General features: G+C 45.3%; 1 protein-coding gene across 1 annotated transcript in view; it reads left to right on the top strand.

Moving 5' to 3' along the window:
* LOC147683962 (guanine nucleotide exchange factor DBS-like) overlaps positions 1-26,012 on the top strand; it is a 1,615,891-nt gene that overhangs the window by 821,970 nt on the left and 767,909 nt on the right. The window contains exon 15 of the mRNA XM_086942584.1: positions 15,460-15,548. Within this exon, the coding sequence (XP_086798710.1) occupies positions 15,460-15,548 (89 nt within the window). The remainder of the gene's footprint in view (positions 1-15,459; positions 15,549-26,012) is intronic.

Raw genomic sequence — 26,012 nt, 5'->3', positions numbered from 1 at the left:
AGGTGTGTCTGGGTTTTTATGGATATATTATGATATGTTCCAAGACTGAATATGTACAGATATTTGATGGCATGATTGCATGTCTGATGGTACAGATATTTGATGGCATGCATAAATGTCTGATGGTGTATGCATTTGGGGGTGGGGGGTGTCTAATTACGTGTGATATAGTCTCCAATTGGCCAAAGCTGCCCTTGGACGTCTGACGGCATGTGTGGATACGTGATGGTGTGCATTGAGTCCGATTGTATGTGTTGGTGTCTGATGGTGTGTGTGTGTGTGTGTTTCAGATGGTGAGGGTCTTGGTGTGTGCTGATGATGATGGCTGCATGGGTTTGGGGGGTGTATCATGAGGTGCATTAGGGCATCTGATGGTGGTCGTCTTGGTGTGCTTGCGAGGATCTGGTTGCCCGTGCTCATGTGTCTAAATGTGTGCTAGTCGGTCTTCTCATGGGTGTGTGCTTTTGATGGTGTGTGTGCACTAGTATATGTCGTTGCCTAAAGGTCTGCGGAGTATGTGGACATATGGTGTGGTTGGGAGCCTGATGGTAGGCTTTCTGGCGGCTCCTGGTGGATGTGTATTCATATGAGGGTTTGTTTATATGTCCCCAGCGGGGAGATTTAGGTTTCCAGTCGCCCATCTTCGAACGTTTACTATTTGGTCAGATAAAGGGATGCAATTCCCTATTCTGTAAACATAAAATCAGGCCATGCCTACATCCACTTCACTATTTCTATGTTTACATATACCTGGAAAACAATTTTAAAACCAGTGTCACTGATGAAAATAGACCGCGATGCAAACCAGCAAGCAAAGTTACATTTGAATTATTTTGCTGCAAATGTGCAACTGGGCACCAGAAATTCTCAGGATTCTCCTGTTTCCAGGCCTTTGTTCCTCTGCAGTAACCGAATGTCATGCTTCGTCTCCCAGTGTGCAGCCCAGCAGAGCGGTAACCGGAGGAGAATAGGAAATACACTTTGTTCACACACCTGCTGCGTGCATAATGCAAATCCAATACACAGGAGGTGTTCACACACTCCTATCTGTACAACAAAAGTGGAGAGATGACTACCTTACTTATCTCAGGGTTATACAGCAGGTGCACAATTACACCTCAAAAATGAACTGTTTTTTTACGTTCTTGGACTGTCATTGTTGATTTCAGTGCGTAGGTGAACTTATTCAATAATGAGCCACGAGTCAGTGTAAATCTCGAGTTATGTGCACACTTTTGCTGCGCACAGTCAGCTAATGTGACAGTGCTTGCCAGCTGTCACATTAGGCACACCCAGTCGTTATATGCATACTTAAGTCTAAGAGTACATAGCTTCAGGCTCTGCTTCTAGACAAGGGAGACTCCCTAAACTGAAAGAACCTACTTCTATCCATCTGTCGGCCAGGCTGACTGGCAGAGAGCTGCCTTAGTCACAGCTTTCAGCTGAACAAATGGGGAACGGTCCTAGTTAGCATTACCCTGATCTGGAAGTGGGAAGAACAGTGCCACAGCAGAACCTGAATGGCAGGGCCAAACTGGCCAACGCGGGCACCAGGCGTTTCCTCCGTGGGCCGGTGTGGTGGGGGTCGGTTTTGTGGCAGTGGCGGCCGGTTTTGTCACTGGGGCCAGTTTTGCTATATCGGCCCCCTGTAACGGGAGTGGTGTTTCCTACTAGCACCCCCTCCCGCTCCCAGGGTCAATCGAGCAGCAATCTGCCAGGGCTAGTTGCTGTCCCTAGTTCAGCCCTGCTGAACGGACCTCCCAGTGCAAGTAATTCTTTTTTTTTTATTATTAGCCAGCAGTATAATACCATAGACCAGAAATAGCACAAAAAAAACAACACAGGTAACCAAAATCTAAAACTAAATGTCGGAGTCCTGTGCACCAGAATTAGCTGAATTGTGTGGCAGCACCTTCACACCCCAGTCTGCAAATCCGCCTGCTGCTGTGCGCTTGTACAGCAGGAGTGAGGAATAACCAACTGCGTTGAATGTACAAATGGTGCCATAAGTGCACAAATTGCAAGTGCGGCCCGTAGGAGTGGCCCGAGTCAAGGGGAACCTCTGGGTAGAGGTGGGAGCTCAGCTATAGTGAAGAAGAAAAAACATAGGGGCGTGAACTGGGTTTTGCCATGGGCATTCCACCACAACACCCATTGCTTTTGATGCTGCCCCAGATTTACAAGGATCTGTTCATTTGAGGCAGCGTCAAAAACCAACCGCATTCAACATATTCCACAGTGCCACGCCATTTCCTTGTACATATGCCTCGTAGCCACTCTCATCAGGTCTGACATGCTTGTCAAGTCCTGTGCACCAGAACTAGCTGAAGACAGGACTTAATCTTGTTGTGTGGTAGCACCTTCACACCCAGTCTGCAAATCAGCCGGCTGATGTGCGATTGCACAGCAGGAGTAAGGAATAACCATTTGCGTTGAATGTACAAATGGTGCCATAAGTGCACATATTGCAATGCAGCCCGTACGAGTGGCCCAGGTCAAGGGGAACCTTTGGGTAGAGGTTGGAGCTCCGCAATAGTGAAGAAGAAGAAAGCAAAACAAAACATAGGGCTACATACAACAAGAAGATAGGAAGAACGTGGGTCTACTTCCAGTGCATTCAACAAGCAAAATCTAGTAATTGAGGAAGGTGCCTGCCATTTTTATGCAGCAACAACAGGGCTTGAAACAAGAATTCTTTGGAAGTGACATATTCCTATCAGTAGGAAGTGGTGAAAGAAAACAGAGAAACTGTAACTTTAACTTTCGCCATACAAGTCAATGGTGATTTGCGGCTGTGTTTAGACACTGCACGCATCCCCCCGTGGGTCTCCTGCGTCCCTACCATGGGTGGTTCCTGGTTGCCCCAGTGGTTCTACAGGCCCTAGGCCTAACTTCTATCCCTCACGTGATCCTTATACTACTTTCTTAGTATATGGTTTGTGAGGCCCCTAGGGCAAAACGTATACTGTGCTAATTTACTGTGTGCTATTTAAGTTCTTGTATCGTACTTTTGCGTCTAGCCTCATAAAGAGACTAGCGGGGTTGTGCTTAGAATAAATAAATAAATATATATATTACCTACTGGCAGTCGCCAAAAGGTATATATAGTTAGGATTTTTTTGAATAGGGATTTCTGAAAATTCTATGTTGAATAACTTTGGCGTTGATGGACGGAATTGGCTGAAATTGTCAGGAAAATGGCACATTTTGTTTCTGAGCGTCCCCTGAAAGTTTGGGGGGGTTTCGTCAAGCGGGGGCCGAGAAAAAAGGGGGGTCCCAAAACGTGTTTTTAACATTGAGTTTTCCATAGGGCGGTTGGACTCACTTTTAGCTCGAACGGCTGAATGGATTTCCACAAAACTTGGCAAAATTGTAGGGACTGGTAGCCCGATGTGCCTTTGCTATGTCTCAAGATATATGCTCCAGTGGTTTTTACGAAAATTAACTTTGAAAAATATATATTGGGCTACATTGGGCTATATATATGTTGTAGCCCAATGTAGCCCAAAGATGGCCACCAGAGACAAAAAAAAACAAATGTAGCCCAAATATCAGCCAGATGTAGCCCAACTATAGCCCAGTGAAAGAATGTCCCGGAGTGTTCTAAAGAACAACTAGAGCGCTAACAGTCTTACTTATGACAAAAGTATGGCACACCTGAAGTCATCTTGATTGGAATAAAGTGTTAACACTTAAAACATTTAATTTGCAAAGGAACAAAATGAGGGGGTTCATTTTGCCATAGAAATTATAATTAGTGCTGAAGAAAGAAAAATTAGGGCACATTTTGAGTGACTTCTCAAATTCTCTTATATTTCATTTAAGAAATTCTGAAATGCAGTCTCCCAAGATGGCCACCAGAGACAAAAGAGCCCAAATGTAGCCCAAATATCAGCCAGATGTAGCCCAACTATAGCCCAATGACAGAATGTCCCAGAGTGTACTAAAGAACAACTAGAACGCTAACAGTCTTACTTATGACAAAAGTATGGCACAACTGAATTCATCTTGATTGGAATAAAGTGGTAACACTTAATACATTTAATTTGAAAAGGAACAAAATGAGGGGTTTCATTTTGCCATAGAAATGTTAGTTAGAATTTTCAGAAATCCCTATTCAAAAAAATCCTATGTTGAATAAATTTGGCGTTGGACGGAATTGGCTGAAATTTTCAGGAAAATGGCACATTTTGTTTCTGAGCGTCCCCTGAAAGTTTAGGTGGGTTTCGTCAAGCGGGGGCCGAGAAAAAAGGGGGGTCCCAAAACGTGTTTTTAACATTGAGTTTTCCATAGGGCGGTTGGACTCACTTTTAGCTCGAACGGCTGAATGGATTTCTATGAAACTTGGCAAAATTGTAGAGACTGTTTGCCCGATGTGCCTTTGCTAGGTCTCAAGATATGTGCTCCAGTGGATTTTGAGAAGTTAACGTTCAAAAATATATATATATCTGTGACAGCGTCCCGGTTAGCGTACCAGACGCGTTACGGAACTTCGCGAGGAGAAGCGGATTGGCTCTCTGGTGATTGTCAACATTCTAAACAGTCCGGAGCGGCCGCCATCTTGTCTCTCGGTAGGATCGAGAGACAAGAGGTGGAAATAAACGAAGGGGGAAATGAATGAAAGGGGGCAAGGTAGACCCCTCCTGACCCCCTAGGATTGATGTGGGGGCTATCGATTTTTCACGGTGGAAGCGCTACCCGGTACGCGAACCGGGTAGCTCACCGGTAGCGTAACGGGAGTCCGCCATCTTGTGTTTCGGACGAATTTAGTCACAAGATGGAGGATAAACAATGTTGGGAATTGGTATAAGGGGGCACGGGAGACATATCCTGACCCCCTAGGTTTTCTGAGGGTGGCTGATGAGGCCCATATATGTAACGTTCCGGAAAGCGCAACAAGGGGAAAACCAAGGGAAATAGTAAAATAATATTTTAGAGTGCTTTGAGGTAGGGTAGCTCTGAATAGAGCCGTTGTGTTGTGTGGGTGATGTAAGTACCAACATGTAGGTACCAATGAAGAGTCTAAAATTCAATGTACACCGTCTCCTCTGTAGATATTTTTTATGTTCTAATATGGGTTATTTAAATGTAAATGTGTGGAAAAGCACTTCATGCTTTAAAGCAATTGTATTTTTGAACTGATTGTTCTTTCCTCTTAGTCCTCCTCTTTGTTTTCTTTTCCCCACACTCTTCTTCAGCATGATAGTTGATAAATTCGTTCCCTCAAAAAATTTATATACATAAAAAAATTATATTAAATACATATAAAATATATTTTTCCTTTAAAAGAAGAATACATTTTACAGCTTTTGATTTTTGCTATTAAAAAACCATTGAAATTCACTGAAAAAACCATAGGTTATAGACCATATATAGTTAGGAATTAGCATTTACAAAACCTTGAAAATTCACTGAAAAAACCATAGGTTATAGACCATATATAGTTCATCAGTGATGTCATTTGAGATGTCATCAGTGATGTCACTGACCATGTCATGAATGATGTAATATGTGACATGATCAGCAGTGGATTGCGGGTGCGCGATATATAGTTAGTGCAACTAACTATATATGCGAATTTCAATGGTTTTGTGTGAGTTAAATAAGGTTTTGTAAATGCTAATTCCTAACTATATATGGTCTATAACCTATGGTTTTTTTCAGTATATGTATATATATATATATATATATATATATATATATATACACACACACACACACCAGGTGTGGTGCTCTTTCATTTGATTATTCAAGAGATTACAGACTGGTAAAACAAGCTGTTTTACATTCCTTCAAGACTTAGCCTGAAGGCTGCTCTCCACAGCTACCACAAAGGATAGCTTTCTATAAAGGTTGTATAAAACTACCATCAATAATGGTCATTTGGACTGGAGCAAGATGCCCACTAGAATAGTGGACATCATATGCCAGGCCAACTTCTCACATTGGTGTGCAGCGTGTGGGATTCCAGCTTGCATTGTTTTACCAGATAATCTTGAGAATATCATTTGAAAATTCACTAAAGGTACATATAACACAAGCTTATAATACCGTAAGTTCTACTGAACTTCGAGTTGTGTGTGTTAAGGGCCTAGGACACCCTCACCACAACTCGAGAGGTTTAGTGGGAAACCAAATAGTTTAGGTAGGTGCACACACCACACCTCACTAGTCATGTCTTCAAGGGAGGGACCCAGTGGGTCTGTTCCAGATGCCAGTCAAGGACAGACATCTAAGTATGACACATTTCCTTTCCAAGAGTTAAGGACTTTGTGTGTCATGAGAAAATCCCAATACCCAACGCCTTATAGAGGTGTTATTGCTTGAGGACTTTAAGAAAGCATCAGATCCTGAAAAGGTAGACAGTGGGGTGGGTACATCAGAAGAAGAGAACACTAGTGAGTTACCTCACCTGGACTCTGATGATGATGTAGACCAGGTAGATGTCAGTGACCTAAACCTGGGCAATCCAGATTTGCCTGGAGATGAAGAAGGCCAAAGAGGCCCTCTCTTTGTCCCACCAGGTAGAATTGGTGGCGTGCCTAGAAGAGAAAGGTCTCCTTCCCAGGAGTCTAATCAATCTGGTACATCTGTAGGTTATTCTTCCTCTGCTCATAAGAGGGGTACCTCACTTGAGAAGAGGGAGCATAATGCTAGGATGAGAGAAGCCCAGCTTACAATAAGGAGACAAGAAGTAGCCTTAGAAAAGGAGACCCTAGCTCTTGAAAGAGAGAGTAAAAGGTTGGGGCTAGAGCCCCATGGTGGCATCAATATCCCTAGTGATAGGGATAGGTCTTATAACAATAGAAACCTAAACAAGATTGTCCCTCCCTGTCAGAATGGGGATGACATCCACAAATGGATTACTGCACTGGAGAGGGCCTCCAAAGTACCAAAGGTACTCCATGGGCAGTGGGCAGCAATCTTGTGGCTCTCCTTTGCAGACAAAGGTAGAGACAAGCTCCTCACTGTTCGAGAAGAGGATGCAGACAATTACAAAGTCTTGAAGATTTCTCTGATTGATGGGTTTGGCCTAACCACTGAACAGTATAGGTTGAAGTTCAGAGACACCCAAAAAGCTCAGACTTAAGACTGGTGGACTTTGTTGATTGTGCTACTAAGGCTCTGGAAGGGTGGTTACTAGGCAGCAAAGTGCAAGACTTTACAGGATTGTATAATTTGATTATGAGGGAGCAGATCCCTAATAATTGTCAGAACCAGCTTTTACACCAGTACCTGGTGGACTCTGATCTGACCTCTCCCCGAGAATTGGTAAAGAAGGCAGACAAATGGGTCAGAACCAGGGTAAGGCCTAAAAATCAGGGTGGTGACCAGAAGAAAAATTTTACCAAGCCACAAGAGAAAGGTGGAGATAAATCTAAAGAAAAATCCACAACAGGTCCCCAAAATTCCTCTGGAGGGGGTGGGTCCCAAACTCCTTCATCTCCTACCAAGAAACCTTATTGCCATGTGTAAGAATCCTGGCCTCTGGAAAACTGACAGCAGTTGCCCAAAAGCCAGCCATAAGGAAAATATTTCTCCAAGTAATACTCCAAACACTGTTTGAGCCCCACGTCAGTGGTCAGACAGCTGTTGCCTATAGCGACACAGGGGCTAATATCACCATGGTGACAGAGAGACTAGTACCCCCAGAACAGCTTTTACCTGGATATACATACCAGGTGGTCAATATTGATGGAATAAGGACATATTATGCCATAGCTGTAAAAAATCTCAGCTGGGGAGGAGTCACTGGCCCAAAGAGAGTGACAGCGTCCCCAAACTTGCCTGTAGATTGTTTACTAGGCAATGATCTAGAGATCTCAGCCTGGCTGAGGTAGAAAAAGAGGCCCATTCCAGGATGGTAGGCCTTCCTGAAAAGGTTAGGGGGCTGTGAAGGCCACAGCCCAAACCCAGACAGATTTTAGTGTTGTGAAGCCTGAAACTATGGATCACTCCACTCTGACAGAGAGCATTGGGGAGGAAGAAAAGTCTCCCTACCACCAGTGTTTAGGTGAGGGTCAGCCTCCTCAGGGAACTGACCCTACCCCTTGTGAAGAAACTGCCCCAGAGGTAGTCAGGCCTGGCCTGGCAGAACCCTTGATGACAGTGGACCCTTCGAAGGTGGTACCCAGTCTGGAGCAGGTAACATGCCCCTCTCTACCCTGCCTCAGTCAGCCCAGGGCTGCAGAGGTCAGGGAGGTCAATGGGCCCCAAAGGGCTCCCTATCCAGAGGAACCCCCCCCCCCATGAGCAGATTAGGGGCACCCAGTGTAGTAGCCCTAACCAGGTGAAAATTCCTCAACCCTCTGAGGGATCCCCTTACCCTTGTGTGGAGACCTCCCCCAGATGGACTCTGTTGGGCAAAGGCAAACCTGGGACCCAGTGGTTCCAAACCTGCCCTGTCCCTCCAGTGCTCCACTCAAAGGAATCCAACCCCAGCTGTAGGCAGCCAGAGGTTGACCCTGAGAGCACAGTGCAACTCAGTCATGGAAAGAAAAGCATTTATAGTGGACAGTGATTTGAGGAAGCGGAGCCCAACCCTAGTAGGGCCTCACCTCAATACTCGATCCCAACACCAGTCTCTTACTTTACCAAAACACCCCACAGGTAGTGATTCCCTATGGTGGAGACCTTCTGATACCCTTAGGGTGAGGGATTGCTTAGTGGACCATAAGACAGGGGGTAACCATGCTAGTACAGGTACTTCCTTATATGGCCACTTAGTCAATATAGGCTCAACTGGGCAAGGTTAGCCTCATCTCCTTTCGTTTGGGTGGGAGGGGGTTGTGTAGGAAGGTGGAATTTTACTGCATGGTTACCTGCACTTTTTGCCTGGTGTTTTGATGGTTTTTAACTTAGTTGGCTTGTATCCTGCTATCCAGGGTCCCCGCCTATCTGTTTCTCTCTCTAAATTGGTTACCCTTACATTAGGTACACCCCAGATTGGTTACCCTTGTGAGTCCCTAGTATATGGTACCAAGGGAATAGGTACCCCAGAAGCCTACCAGGGGCTGAAGCATGTATTATGTCACCCCTGGGAAGCCTTCCAAAATGGCACCACAGGTCTGCACTTGCAGCCTGGGTAAGGTGGTGTAAGCACCCCTTACTTAGATATAGTATATATATATATATATATATATATATATATATATATATATATATATATACTAGCAGCCCGTCCCGACCTTGTCCGGGAGCAACAGGCAGCTTCCCCGCCCCCGCCCGCCCTACATTGTCCATTATGCCGGGCCCCCGCCCGGCCCGTCCCCCACCTTCCCCGACCCGAACCACATCTCAATGGGCTTGGGGTCCCCTTACCTCCGCCGGCGCTCCTTCATCTATAACCCCTGTGGCTACACGTCACTTTTTCCTCCTTTTCCTCCTGTAATGCACCGTTTGTCTTTTCGCGGGCCCTGCCCGGCCCGCCTGTCCCGTCCCCCGCCTGCCCCTACATGAGTGCCCTTACCTCCGCCCGCGCTGCTCCCGCCTGTCCGCTCGCACCACCGCTCCTCCCCTGCGCCATGTCTGCCGCTCCTCCTCCGCCGGCGGTCCTCTGCTCCTGACGTCACCGCTCCTCCCCCGCGCCATGTCCGCCGCTCCTCGGACGCCGCTCCTCCCTGTGCTCTTAACGCAGTGGTTCCCAATCTTTTTTGACCCGTGGCTCCCTTGACCTAATTGGCAGTTGGCCGTGGCTCCCCACCATTTTTTTTACCGGTGGGCGTGGGGGGGGGGGGGGGGGGGGGGGATGTAAGCACGACCTCGGGAGTACTTACCGTCGGCTTCCTAAAGTAATTGGGATGCAATGAAGGTATTATAATCATATTTGTAACAATGTTCACATCATTAATTGACAACAAAGCCATTGAATCTGAAGAGAGGCACATGAAGTATCTATTGCAGTACTTTCACAGTCTGCCAAGCAAGGTGGATTGATCAATTTGATGTAATGTTGAGGATTCACTCTCGCCACAAACACAAACCATCGTGGAAAAATGATACAATTCACAGTTCCGTTAGCTGACAAATCAATAAAATGTCCATAGGAACTTCAGTCACTTCAGAAAATCCGGACCATGCACTTTAAAATGGACCATCTATCTAAAAAAAAATCAATATAACATCCTGCTTCACTTGTACGGTCCTCTTGCTTTGACTGTCCCCCCTAATGTGTGCACGAGTTTCCCCACAGAAATAAGGGTCGTTTGGAACAAAAAAAGCTGAAACATTAAAATACATGTAAATTTTTCAGTAAAAATAATGCTGCTGGTACGGGTGTAAATAGGAGGTTGGGCCGAAGACCAGCCTGGTATTTGATTAAAAATTTTACTGTGCAAAGGCAGGCTCCACGGAGCAAGTATAAATTTACTTTACACACAAAAAGCGCAAATCATACTTTTAAAGAAGAGGGATAATTAGTAAACAATTTCTGCAAATGCCAGCATATATTTATTAAACCCGGTTACCTCCCCAGCAACTTGTGGCTGCGCACTCCGAATAATCCAGTTCTTCATTCAGGCACACGTGGGTTTGGACTGGGTTGGGGAGTTTAACTTGTGGCTACAGTGAACTAAATTTATAAGGCACATTACACAGGATCAGAAATAACTGAAGTTTAGTGAACAACTGCCCAGTACAGCCCTCAGTGGCATCCTCCCTGAAACAAATGGCAGTATTGGAAATCCCAACCAACAGTAAATGTGCCCGTATGTCCAGCGAGCACGAGTGAAAAGTTTAACTCACTCCGTGGTTATTAATCAAGTACCATGCTGATCTTCGGCCCAACCTTCATATTTACAAACTGAGAGCGACCGGGCATCCGGCCTCGTGCTGAAGACCAGAGCGCAGAGTGACAGGAAGAGAATAGGCTGGAGCTGGTTTTACAGCAGTAGGTAGCCGCCGTAGTGCTTCATGTCATCCAAAAATGAAACACAGTGACCAAAATTGCATGCGTGGCCTCCACCAATGTATGCAGGTATGGATTTCGCATTCTCTGAACGAGAGTGTCCCATGCTCAGCAGCGCTGTATACATCTAAACGTGAACCTTTGATGGTCAGTGCGTGCTCCCGAAGCTGGAAACCAGTTAAAAGCATATGGCTGGGAGCAATTTTAACAGGATTCTTTCCCTGGAATCTAGTTGCCATAACCCTTGCCCTTTCCAGTCTGACCTGAAGTTAGAAGTTGAACATTCATAAATAAAAGGTAAGATCAAAGGCCGCTTCAAAATCCCTGTAAAGTCATAATGAAAGGTATATATATGCTGAGGCGTTGTAAAGACCAGAAAACAGACGCCTTGTCTGGGCCATAAAGACTCCTGTGCACTTCTTGCCTTTTCCACTTTCACAAACGGAATGCTGTTCGTTTTTTATCTGAAGCCCCGAGACTCATGGTGAGGAGTTGTAAAGACTTTACTAATTGTCCCAGTCTACTTCAAAGGTACGATATGCGCTTTTTGTGTTTAAACTTTGACTCGGTCCGTGGAGCCCGCCTTTGCACAGTAAAATAATAATCATGCTGATTTTCGGCCCAACCTGCGTTTTACACTCGTATCACCAGCATTATTTTACAGTAAAAATAATGCTGGTGATACGAGTGTAAAACGGGCCGAAGATCAGCATGGTACTTGAATAATAATTTTACTGTGCAAAGGCGGGCTCCAGGGGCCGAGTGAAAGTCACAGTCAAAAACAAAACGGAGCACAACTAACTGTAACTAACCTTATGAAGGAGAGGCTCCCACGAGGCACGGCGGACAGCAACAACGCACCTGAAACGATCAGAGCTGCGTATAAAATGGAGATGAGACAATGCCTTTCCCACATCCAGAGCACGGCGCCCCAGGCACCTCATAGCGGCGCACACTTTGGGAACCATGGTCCTAACGTGACCACGCACGTCGCGGCCGGCGCTACTTTTGAGGGACTACTTTTTTTTTAATCTAAAATTTTAAATAATGTTTATTTTTTAAATTTATGTAGCCTATAACCATCTACACACCCTGCTGATTTCAACGGTGTATCGGGTGTGTAGATTGGCGCAGTGGTTCCTGAGTTTACCCGCCTCAAAGCCTGAAAGTTTCTGCTTTATTATAGTAGTATAGATTAACATATATATACACATATAAGTCACTCCTATGGCAGGCCTTGACAATCATGAAGGCAGAGTGCTTGGTTTTGTGCGAGAGGGTGCCCTAGCATGAGCTGAGCCCCTCTGCAGCTTTTGGAAACTCTTCCTTATAGCTGTTCTATGATATAGCCATACCATATACTCTTAAGTGCATTATAACCCTTGCGGTTAATGCTAACTTTGGAATGGCTTTATCAAAACATGTTGTGTTTGGCGGCGGGGGTAGAATTCCACCCTTCCAGATGGAGAAGACATGTACACACTTACTTACCCAGTAAATGTTTAAAAGAGCCTCAGCATCACAAAATGGATGCTGATGCCAAGGACACGAGTCTGACCTCCTGCTGCTGGACGAAACTCCGGCAGAGGAGGCCTGGACAATCGGTTTCCTGTCCAGGGAGCTCCCAGCACCTCCCCAGACAGGTTTTAGTGTATTGGGGCAGGGTGGGTTGCATTCAGTGAATGCTTTTCAGACACTGCCTGGGGCACACAAGGTGCCCCATGCATTTTCCAGTTCAAACCGGTTGCTGGGGCACTCAGCCACAATTCTGGCACGAAACTGGACAAAGGGGAAGGGGTGTAACAACCCCCTCCCCAGGGCCTCCCATAGGTGGGACCCTAGAGTTAGTCCAACCCCTAAACCTGGTATAAGTATAGGAACCCAGTCAGTAGGACTTTAGATTACCCTGGACGAAACTTTGAAACAGAAATCTTGTACCTTCGACATTCCATATCGACTGGAAGACAGAAGAAATCTCCCTTGGGGTCAAGGAGTGACTCCCCTGTTAAAACAGGCACCAAAGAAGCATCTTGCCGGTCTGCATTTTCGAGGTTCCCGCTGGATCCTGAAGAATCTGCAACACAGGACACAGACTTCCAGACATCCCAGAGGCTGACAAGAGTCCCCAGCGAAGCCGAGACCTGTAGCTATAACGAGAGACGTGGAACTGGAACTCCTGGATATCCTGCACATTTGCTAGTGCATCGACTTCCCGAGCTTTCCCGAAGTTGTGCATTGGGCTACTTGCAGTCCAAGCCCTGATCTCCTTTTGCATCGAAGATTGTGGGCCTATGCTCCACGAGTGTTCCGTGGACCCACTTTCAGCATTTTAGCTCGAGGTGCCTTTGCGATCCCTAGTCCGTTGGCTAGTGGGTCCCAACAAAGGAATCTACTTTGTTTCTTGGGATTTTCCTGTTTGCTCCAGACGTGCCCTGACTCCCCTCCAAAGGGTGAGTCATTCAGACCTTGCTGGTATGCACTGAAGCCAATCTTGTCATCTTGCGTGGGTTGCTATTGCCAAGGCTTGTTGGGTCCAATCCGGATACCGGCGCTGCGGCACTCGACATCCAACATGGGACAGCTCGAATCCAGCTCCTGGTTGTCATCCACACCTCCTGGACCTCGTGGCTGAAGAGTCAAGCTTCACCTACTTCACCTTAAAGCACCCGACATTGGCTGGCATCTTCGTCGCCATTCTGGTCACTGGCTAGTGACCCAGACTCTGTCCCCTCTGCTTTCAGGTTCTTCAGATCTCCGATTCACCCTTGGGTCCATCGGACACTCCAGCTCTCCATTGGTATCGACGACGAAACCCGACACGAAAAGACACCTATGCACCCGGCTTCCCTGGGTGAGGTAACACAAGTACTTCGGTGCTCCCTTGGGTCTCGACTCTTGAAGTGTCCAGTACTGAAAGGGTTTTACCGTAGTCCACTCCTAAGTGTCCTTAAACTGTAACTTTCGCCATAGAAATCAATGGTGATTCGTGGCTGTGTTTAGACACTGCACGCGTCCCCCGTAGGCCTCCTGCGTCCCTACCTTGGGTGGCTCCCGGTTGCCCCATCGGTTCTACAGGCCCTAGGCCTAACTTCTATCCCTCACGTGGTTCTTATACCACTTTTAGTATATGGTTTGTGAGGCCCCTAGGGCAAAACGTATACTGTGCTAATTTTCTGTGTGCTATTCAAGTTCTTGTATTGTACTTTTGCCTCTAGCCTCATAAAGAGACTAGAGGGGTTGTGTTTAGAATAAATACATCTTTATATATATATATACACCTGGTGTGGTGCTCTTTCATTTGATCATTGAAGAGAATATAGACTGGTAAAACAAGCTGCTTTACATTCCTTCAAGACTTAGCCTGAAGGCTGCTCTCCGCAGCTACCACTAGGATAGTTTCTATAAAGGTTGTCTCAACCTACCATCAATAAGGGTCGTTTGCACTGGTGCAAGGTGCCCACTTGAATAGTGGACATCATATGCCACGCCAACTTCTCACAACCGTCACATGCCAGACCTCAAAAGAGCCTGTGCCCTCCACAGGCACGGGTGACTAATGATAGACGTTTCCAGCCTGATACATCGGTAATATTCAAAGAAGAATTTGCAGGTAGAAGTATCCATCAGAAATGTTCTTTCCCTGTACATAGTCATTTGTAAAAAAAAAAAATTGTTTACATCGGTCTAAAGCCCTCGGACATAGACAATAACATGGTTGCACTATATAAAACAAGGATAGCAGTAATACCATAATGCTCCCTTTGACTGATGATGATATCACAGAGCTGACTGCTTGGCCCACCCTTCGCCACACAAGCGCATCTGAGTCGTGAGGAGTTCAGAGATGGCCAGAGTGTAAACTAGAGTATACATGGCTCTTAAACCCCCCGGTTACTTCCCTTTGATACCAATGTCTGGGACTTGAGAGACCTGGGGAGCAACCAAAGTGTCATAGATAAGGCCAAGACAAGTGCAGCAGCTGTCACACCGGTCTACCTTTACTTCTGTCTCCTCAGATATGGGACACATATCTCTTGCTACATCAACAAACTTCAATACCCTGTGTGGAATGCACAGATTGAGTCTGCAAATCAGATGGTGTAGACTGCTGGCGATCACTACTATTGCTTTAACATTAGTGAGAGTCTGAAAGAGGGACATTAAGATGGAGATAGTAGTCTTCCTTTCTTAGGGGTAATAGTGGGGGTTACTAACAGCCTTATTAATCACATTCTGCCAGGTGAGAACAGCTGTTAATTATTCTTTGCCGACTCATGTGCCCATATCTACCGCTCACAACTGTTGTCTGGGCAATGTATAGCAATTCATGCTGTTTGAGCAGAGATTATTAACAATGTATACACACCCTCAGCAGAGGGGAATAACCAGTACATTGATTCGGAGAAGCAAACCGACGTTAATCTGATGTGTATCAAATTAATAAATACATCTGAATTTATGCCATCAATCCAGCTGTATTAGCATCGTAAAAAACGAAGAAAAAAAATCTTATGAAGTACAGTTTTTTTTAATCAAGTGTCTTTGAAACACAGATTGAAGTGATGCACGAGGCCAGTCAAGGAGGATCAAGTCGAATCTTTGTAATGAGCGAAAGTGAAGAGAATCTCTCTACCCGTAGAAGGTAAGAACAAAACCATTACTTTCATGTCAAAAACAACTACTCATAAATTGTGCCTACTAAAAGCAACAGTGAATGAAAATTCATACAACAACATGCGTCAAAGCAGAAGCTGTGTTAAGGAAACCCTACATGCTTGATCTAACTTAACCTATGACAGTGTGTGGCGCTTGTTAGGTACCTCATCATTCCTAGGCGGGAGCAGCAAGAACAGCTCAACTGCAGACTCCAGTGCCAGCCCAGCAATAGGGTTAGTGTGTTTTGCTGCTACAAGCAACCACTGTTCGATCCTTTCAAATAAGCTTCGCTTAAACTCAAGTAAGTGGTTTAAATAAGAAAATGTAGTCATCACACTCACTACATTAAAACACATGTAATACAGTTGCTTATTGTCAAGGAGGGTCGTGGATTAGGTGGGGAAAATTACCTAATGGGGAAATTTACCCAACAGGAAGTGTTTGATACAAGTTGATTTTGAAATCAAAGCCATCCCTTTGGCCCATTATCGGAGTTGTTGACAGGCAGGGAGTGAACGCTGGAAAGACTCTTAATGGAAGTGTGTGATGTGTTGCTGCAGATAATTGACCCACTTTCTTCACGAAAATGCTTAGGCGTTTCTTCTGAGGGCTCAGTTATTTCTAGGTGGTAAAACAGCGCAAGGAAATACTGTTACGACATAGTGTGTTTTCCGCTGGACAGTGATAACTTTAAATTTCTGTTGTTTGCTTTTCTAGAGTTGTAAAACCCAGAATCAGGACCTCTTCTCTCTGCTTAAAGCTTGCCTGTATTGTACGGCAAAATGTGCTTGCTGTGTAACAATCGCTAGTCCTACAGTCAGTAGCGTCCAGTAACATTAAAATATGGTGGGGCACCATGCCCAAAAACTCACCATATTTGTTGTGCTGGAACACAGGGTCCCTTTGCTCCTCTGCTTTCCTCGTCAGCGACTATGGGCGGTCCAGCAGAAAGGGAAGGACTTCCTCCCTCCCTTGTGGAAAACGAAACCAACCAAATCAGGATTGGTTGGAGCAGGCTAACGCAGTGCTCATTTTGAGGCTGGGGGCCTGCGGCTACAATCCCATGGATGTTTCTCAGCCCTGGAAATGCTAGCTCTGAAGTGCGCAGGTCAGATTGGCCGGCCCTAGGCAGCCGGCCAATCTGACATACGCACTGGCAGGGGGCTGAAGTAATGGTGCAATTGTACTTTTCAGCCCACCCCCAGCCCTCGCGCAATACCAGTGTGATCCTGGGAAACATTTTAATTAAATGGTACTTACTATCATTATATTATGATTATGTTTGCTTGCTGCGCTCGCAACAGGCGGGGCGACGCTACTCCGCCATAACATAGAAGCTGCTACTGCCTACAGTTAGCTGCATAGTACTCAGAATGGTAAAGTGAGTTTAGCCACCTGTTTGTACCCTATTTGAAAGGGCCACTTGGCAGGGTCGGACTCGGATAGATCGTTGGCCCTGGCACCCAAATAAGTGTCCTCCGTTAGTGAAATAGATAGCTTAAAGAGTGGCCCAAGAATGCAAACTGGGGCAGTTTTGAACTTGTAACGATGCTACATAAGCGTTTTGCAAGGCATGAGAGGCTACATAGATTTGAGCTTGCTAAAGCAATGTTTGTTTTAATATCACGGAATTCAACAGTAATAACCGACACAGCAGTCCATAAAACAGGCACAAAAATAAACACAGCCCACACTCTGACCTTTGAGACGAGCCAATCAGGCACAGCCAAATTGCCCTGTTGGCGAGTCCAACCCCGCTACTTGCCATAAGAAGCTTAATTGTACCTCCAAACCTTTTTAGGTAACAAGGTAGAGCCATCTTATTTGCACAATCTCTCCTGATAAAATTGCAATATCAACCACTCTTTAGCTAAATTTCCATTATTTATAAACTATGAGCCTGAATCTCAAACTGCCCATTGCATTACGTTGTAGTGCTACAAAACGTGAACAAAACTTGCAACAAACTAAGTTTTGCCTATACTTATATGTGCACAGTTCTCCACCTGACTAAGGCGTCTCCACAGACTGTACAATTTAGTAGTAAATGTGGGAGGCACAGAGGCGTGGGTGGGGGAAAAAGGACAGACTCACTAATAAAGGAGATAGGATTAAGGAATAAGGGATTTAGGGAGGATGAGGGAACATCTTAGGGAGGTATATCACCCAACCACACAAAAGTAAGCCAAATACATTACTATGGCGGTGGAGACATAACTTACACTTTTGTACTAAGGGGCATATTTACAAAGAATTGGCATAGGGCAGTGCCGCAAGTCATTTTGCTGCGCTGCCCCGCACCAGTTTGAAAGGGCAGGAGTGCACCAGATTTACAAGATCCTTTCAGCCAGCTCACACACTTGCACCATGGTGCAAGGGTTTCCGTGTTGTTATGACTGGTTTTGAACTCAGTGTATTTTGAACGGTGTTAACATCTTAGCGCTTAGAGACCCTGGGTGATAGGCGCTCTAGAAGTATAAATAAATACAAAAAATACAAATTTGTGCAGGACGGGACTCAGTCCTGCACAAAAAAATAAAAAATCATTGGAGGCATTTTCCTCTTGAAAGAGGGAAAAAAACATGAGCAGAAATAATGTTATTTCTCCTCGTTCCCCCACCCCTGTGGAGGTGCACGGTGTCAACACATTTCCAGATTTACTCCATGTTGTAAGTCTGGGAATGTGTCAAAACCCATGGACATTGCAGGGGAACACCCAACATAAACGCCCAAGGCACTCTTCCCTGAAGCAGTGTGAGGCGACGCAGCGATTTGCGCTGCATTGTCTCACTCCATATTTATATGGCCATAAAAAACCATACAAGGGGGGCTTTATGTGGCCTTGTTGGTATGGCTAAGTGATGTGCGCCACCAGAATGACACAAAAAGTTGTGTTTTGGTTGCGCACAGGGCTTGTAAATAAGCCCCTTAGGGTACCTTGTGAGTTTGTGAATACCACAAGTAGTAAACTTAATAGAAAGTGTAAATGTACTCAAAAGTGCAACTTTAACTTAGCTTGGTGAATCACGCCCTGTGTTTATTTCTTCTGCAAATGAAAGATTGCATTGGGAGGTTTCAGGAGTGGCGGTAGATTGTCTCATTTGCTGCTGGACGGTAGACCATATGCAATCCAAGAAAATAATCCTCAAGCCCTTGAATTCACCAAACAATTTAATTTATCCCATTCTACCATTTCCCACGATTGGCCAATGCTCCCTATTCCCCCCAAAACGATTGCATTTTTCCCCTGTTCTCCCCTCCTCTCCTGCACCAGTCCCACAACCTTCATCTACAAAAGGCTTAACTGCCACAGTGCTTGTTGCAGCATCCTTATCTGGTGAGACCTTCTTACAGTGTTGGATCGCTTTCTTCTTTGCACTGCACGGTGTGCTGCTGACTAGCTTGGAAGATTTTCCATATGGAATGTTAGGGAAGTGATCGTGCGTGTATTTGTGGAGATCAGCTGGAAGAGGCTGTGCATGAAGGTACACAGCGCCTGATGGCACATGCAGACATACAGTTATCATCTATACTTTACTATAGGAGTTATCACAAGGAACAAAGGAGTCCAGTTTCTATGTACATTTTAGACTGAAAATGATGGGAAATGAACCAACGTTCATTTCCCATCCTGTTTAATAAATACCTAGAGGTATTCATTAAACAGAGGTTTCCAAGAGGAGTGATAATAGACAACAGCGTAGAATTGGTCTCCAGGGAAAAAAAAAATAGAAGAGTATTTGTGTCTCAGGAGATTTAAACAGATTTAAGCTTCAGTGTATTAATCGTAATAGCTCAATTCCATCTCTCAAGCAATCCATTCCCATAAGAACAGTTTGTAATTGGACATTTGTGAAAGAAGCGATTGGAAAGCTAATGTGAGAAAATTACAGTGAGCTCATAGAACACCCCACAGTGAAACTGGAAAAACTATGAATTGATGCTGGGTAGAAAACCCAGTACCATGTCGAGATCAGTAGATAGTGATGGCTACTGTAACAAGCATTTGCAATGCTTGTCTCGCATTTTAGAAACTTTGACCTATTGGTATTGTAAATGATAATGCCTTTTATTATTGCATTATATAAATCAAAGGCATTGTCATTTACAATGCAATAGGGAATTAATAGAATTAATTGATATAATAGCAATATTACGTGTTTACAGGAGTTCTGACAACTTTAGGGTCTGGTGCCACTGCACCTGCTGCACCATTGAAATTATGCCCTAGTGCCTGCAAGGTGACTGATTTGTGACTGCCTGTTTAGTAGTAAAATATAGCAATATTTGGTGTTTAGAGGGGTTATTATAACTTTTGGCCCCGGTGCTACTGCACCTGTCAAATCAGGTCCATGTTGCCTGTAAGGTAACTGCACTTGTGACTGCCCGTTTAGTAGTAAAATATTGCTATAGTTGGTGGTTAGAGGGGTTCCTAGAGCTTTGGGCCCCAGTGTCACTACACCGGCTGCACCATCTCAATAAAGCCTCTTTCAACTGCAAGGTAACTGAAAATTGACTGCCCGTTTAGTATTAAAATATAGTGTGTTTAGGGAAGTTCTGACAACTTTTTGGCCGGGTGCCAATGCACCTGCTGCACCATTCACATCATTACCATGAAAGGAAGCTCAACTGCAGAAATAAACGTGAAAGGTCTTTATTCACCAAGAAAAACATTGCTTTTGTATAATCTTACATATAATATATCTTGAAGATTAATACCTATATAAAAACTAGTTTGATTATTACCCTGTTTAACAGTACACAATTCATCAACCTGAGAAAGATGGCGATGGCCCACCAGATTTTGAACTTGCTTTCTGAAGGAATGTGAATAGATGTGCTCAACTCGAGGAGTCATTTTGCTGTGGAAAGTGCAAGATTCCCCACCAAGAACCACACTGCATCACAGACCCACAATGGCAATTGCTTGTTCTCACCTGATTGCAATACAAAGGATCCACAGACTGAGTGACACGTAGGGTGGTAGTTAAATGCACTCAGACTGGATAGCACGGACAGCAATCATCCAGAGTCAGAAAGCTAGCTAACTTTGTGCATGGTCAGCAGAAGAGGTGGGGGTGACCTTACAAGGAGCCTCGATGTATCTGCCTAAAAATACCCTTTAAACAAGCACCAACAAAATCCAACAGATCCAAGTTTAATGTGCCCACACATGCAACGGTATTAGTGCATGCCTGCATTCGTGAGATTATTAAAGCAAGACATACTGGCTATGACAAAGCTGTTTTGTGTGAAAAAAGGAGAAGGAAACTTGGGAATGTTTCACACAGTTGCAAATTACAGAATTAACAGATGGAAATTCAATAGGAAAGCGGGAAAGAACAATGGGGACGAAAGAAAGGGAAAACACATGCACATTTCTGACTAAAACATTACTGAATGTCTGATACACTAAAGAAAATACAAGCTTTTTGCATGCAATGCATGTATGAGTTAAATCATTTAATGTATGATGATTCAGTGTACCTTTAAAATGATGTGAAATAGACCCTCATATATTGCAAGACTAAAACTACATTGGAGGTCGAATACTAAACCGAACAACCAATAGCATGAGGTGAGAGGAAAATGCCCAAACTACACATTAAGAATTATCAATCGTCTTGCAGGCAGCTGGCCTATCAATCTAGCCCAAAAAGGGATCAAGAATGAGTCATAAAGCACACTTTCCAAACATATTAATTAAAATCCTTCCGTATGCAAACCATGTCAAATGAGAATGCATGACAAAAATCAAGAAATTACTCATTTAAATTTGCCACAGTATTCAACAACATAATTTTTCTGCAGCATGAAATACATGAGGTGTTTAACAGCGTCCATTAGAAACAGCGGGTGAGCGGCAGAAACATGTTTGTCACATGAGAAGCGCGCCTATCAGTCACATCAGCTCCTTATGTCGTTTTTAGGTCTCGGCTAGTGACACGCTGAAAGCGCGTTCGCCAGAGAACTATTGTCGGCGTCTCAGCAGTCTGAGAACACCGATGTGAGACAAGACCTGGCCGCGCGCAGCGTTTCCCTATAGGATAACGTTGTGCACGCGGCCAGGTCTGGTCTCCACAGCATTCCAGGGCTGACCGGATCAGGTCGCGCGCCTCTCTGGAATGCAGGGGGAGTCAGCAGAGAGGCGCTCGGCGCTGATAAACAGGCAAGCACTGAGAAAACGCTTTAATGCCATCAGGTCCGGTTCGCGCAATGTAAATGCGAGCACTTTTAAATTTAAAAACTTCATATCCCGCCTTGGTGTAAATAAACCTACCTCAACAGGAGGCGCACGTTTACAAAGTGTGTATGTACAGCGGTACCGCAGTGACCTGGTTGCGGTGCTGTGTGCGAAGCTCTGCTCCTAACCAACCTCGCATCCAGAGTGTAAACCGGGCTGGCCCGGATCATGGTCTGCGGGTCCTGGGTCGCTTCTGTAAGGCCTCCTTTCACTGCTCACCTTCAGCCCGAGGTGCAGGAGGACAGCGAGTCGCACCCGCCAAACACCGCTCCGCAGGCTCCAGACAGGACACCTTCCTCGGAGGGAGACCAGCTCGAATATGTATGAAACTCGTTCCATCGACCTGGATATTTGTCATATTTAAACTTCGTTGGTAAAGGAGATGTGTGGTAGTAAGAGGATTCTGCCTTTGAAGTATTCAACATCGTTAAGGCACCAACAGGAGTTTTGATGACGCTGGTTGGGGTTTTAAATCATAAACTAGAAAGTCTTACTATGTGGTGCAGGCTAAAGCCTGCCAATGATCCATCTATTCATTCACCCTGGCAGGGTGAATGAGAGAAATCTCGGGCCGCGCTAAGATGGAATGCCCAGCGCGCCACCTACAAATACTGCAACATGCAGGGTTTGCTTCCTGCAGCCCTCGCCTTAGCAGGCCGGGTAGGGATTGTAAGTGGCAGCCCCTCTGCCTCGGTGAAGGGTGACGGTCGGGTCCGTGTGCGTTGAGCAATGCGTTCCCAGGAAGAGTGTGTGCTCGGAGTTCTCACTTTGGCTGGCCAGTAGAGACACATACACGCAAATACACCAGGGCACATATAAGCATGAACACACATGCACACATCGAAACACAAGCACATAAAAGCACAGACACGCAAATACACCAGGGCACATATAAACATTAACACACATGCACACATCGAAACACAAGCACATAAAAGCACAGACACGCAAATACACCAGGACACATATAAACATTAACACACATGCACACATCGAAACACAAGCACATAAAAGCACAGACACGCAAATACACCAGGACACATAAGCATGAAGACACATTCACACATCAAAACACAAGCACATAAAAGCACAGACACGCAAATACACCAGGGCACATATAAACACGCACACATCGAAGCACAAGCACATACATGCACACAAATACACCAGTGCACATATAAGCACGCGCATCGAAACACACGCACATAAAAGCACAGACACGCAAATACACCAGGGCACATAAGCACGCACACATCGAAGCACAAGCACATACATGCACACAAATACACCAGGGCACATATAAGCACGCACATCAAAACACACGCACATAAAAGCACAGACATGCAAATACACCAGGGCACATATAAGACCGCACACACATGCAAGCACCTACACAATAACACATTTCTATATTGCCATGCAAGTACACAAGCAAACACAAATATAAGCCCACAGATGCATGCACACATATATAGGCACTCACGCAGCCCACACAATTGCACATGGTTCCATTTGGCTACATAACAACGCACACTCAATGCCACACAAACACGTAAAGTTTTGTTTAGATATGCCACGTAGATCCATGCACACACGAGGCATACACACTCTCAAGCCAACACACACATCCAAATGCGCACACATGGATCCGTGCACAATGTGTCACACACACACATGCACGGGCAAACACGGCCACCTGTTCACACATTCATCACTGCTCTTGTGCTGCATGGAATATTACAGTTGGTGTTGCAATATTTAGCAATGCCAATAGCTCAAACTTAATTAACCCGAGACCTATTGCATTGCAAATGCTTGTTTCATTAGTGGGTTTGTGCACAAAGGAGCCAAACCTAAAAAATGAATACAAAGAATGTGAAACACTTTCATATAGGTACTGGACAGACAGGAAATGGCGGCTGAAATAATGTGTCTGGACTCAGATAGGAGAAGGGTGGATGCAGCATCTCCCCATCAGGAATATGGGGGAGTATGTATGGAGCTGACGGAGACCAGGGTTCCAGGGCACGATCTCAGATGAGGCTTCAGTTGTTTGCCTGTCAGCAGAGTATTATTCTGAAGTCACTGTTTCCAAAATAATACTGTAGCGTCGGGGGAAGGAGACTCTACCCCTGACCTAGTAGTACCTGTGGTTTACTACGTTGGCATTACCCGTCATTTCCGCAACCCAGGGAAAAACCATATATGTAAATTATACGTGCAAATAAACCGCTTTAGGAGAAAAAAAAAGGTTTTAGGATCAACCAGACCCAGACTGGCAAGAAACCTCAGCAGTAGCAAACTCTAGCACACAATTCTTGCAGATTGTGAGGCATAAAACTGCACCACACTATGGATAAATTACTTTTTTACTGCTTTACGAATAATGAAAACTATAGTGCTTCTATGCACATTTCCATATTTTGCCATATAAGGATACTGTGATATAGAAGGAAGAGAGATCTACCTCAGAGTACACAAAGTAGTCAATAGAAAGAAGAGAGCTGGGATTCCAAGCCACGTTTGCTTGCGTCAAAGTCTGCTAAGTAGTAAGCATATTTTTTATTTTTGGTTCCTTGTGTGTGCATCTTCTCCACAGAAAAGTCACCCTGAGACACTGATCTCTGACCTGCCTTACAGCGCGGACAACGGCACAGTCATTAATGACCTCATTTTCTACTCTAGAAGAACCTCTTCCTGGTGCAAAACCTTTGCTCACCTCCTCAATGTTCGTGCAACAAAGAACATTCCATACGGCACTAAGCGATCAATAGCACCCTCCCCAACCCTGCGAACTGACCTCACTATCACTCTTTACAAAAAAGGAATTTTCTTGATCCAAGCCTCAACCAATAACCTGAATAAATTTACAGACCTTTTTACCCTCCTCAGAAACCACGTGCACTACAATGGCAGGAACTCCAACTTCCACCAGATGAGCCTTCGTCCAGCCCATCCAGCGTGTCTAACCACTCACTAACCCCTCTAAGATCTTCCAATACAGACCATCCTAACCACGCCAGCATTTCTCCAGGCCTTGCCAACAGAATCACCCCAAGACCCTTGTTCTCCTCCCTACTAGCTCCCCAAGTCGACTTTGTCACTGGTACGCCCCCATAGACCCACAATACAGGTTGTGCTTGCCCTCCCTGCCCTCAATCCAACCCACAATGCGGGTCCATCATAGTTCACCCTAACCCCTCCATCACATCTCCCGGCCTTGCTAGCAGCAATGCCCAGAGACCCTTGTCGCCCCCCCCCCACTAGCTCCCCACCTTGACTAAGAATGATACGCCTCTAATGACCTACAACACAAGTCGAACTAGACCTTACACCCTTTCACCTATACATACTGATAGAACTGCTCCTGGACCACTGCCCCCCCTGCGCCTCCATCTCATATGGACATCGAATCTCTGCACTCCAGAGCTGCCAAACTAACCCATAGATTCAGATTTCCATCCTGGATCTTATGAACCTCCTTCACCTTGCTGAACTCTCCTTTGCCAACCTCATGCCCCCACCAAACTCCATCCCCACTTATCACAGAGTTCCCTAAACAACCTCTTCCGCTATCCTCGAGGCATCTTCGCCCCTGAAAGCAACCTCGCCACTTAGAGAAAGAAACCCTTGCTCTTGTCCTCTCCTACAACTCTACCCTTGCCACTCCAAATCCACTCTACCTCACTGAAACGGAAATCCTTGCCATCCTCCGGGACTACAACTCTGCCCCAGCAACCCCTTTTCCTCTTGAAGTGAATGCCGAACATGCCATCCACACAGTCACTATCAACCCCAACAGACCAGCTACCATCCGCAACAGATTTGTGTTCAAAAGTAATCTAGCGCCTGTTCCCCTGTCCGCCGAAACTCGCTCCAAATCTACTCTGTCTGGCCTCTTAATCAACTGCTTATCATCAGCTAAGCACGCAGCCGATATTGCTTAGCTCATCGTTTACAAAAACTTTGACTTAGCAATCCTAACAGAATCTTGGCTCAATGAATTCTCATCTCCATGCCTGGACCTCCTAGTCCCTCCCAACTACAAAATCGCAAGGCTGGACAGGCAATCCAACAAGAAAGGAGGCAGAATCGCCTGCATCTACTGCTCTAACTTTGTCACAGAACGTCTGGCGGATACCCTCCGAATCCTGCGAATACCTCGCCCTCGCTATCTGCAGCAACTCCACCCAACTGTTTAACCTG

Source organism: Lissotriton vulgaris, chromosome 11, assembly GCF_964263255.1.
Source record: "Lissotriton vulgaris chromosome 11, aLisVul1.2, whole genome shotgun sequence".
NCBI classification, from domain to species: Eukaryota; Metazoa; Chordata; class Amphibia; order Caudata; family Salamandridae; genus Lissotriton; species Lissotriton vulgaris.
Note: the sequence above shows the minus strand (reverse complement) of the source record. Positions and strands in the feature narration are given on the sequence as shown.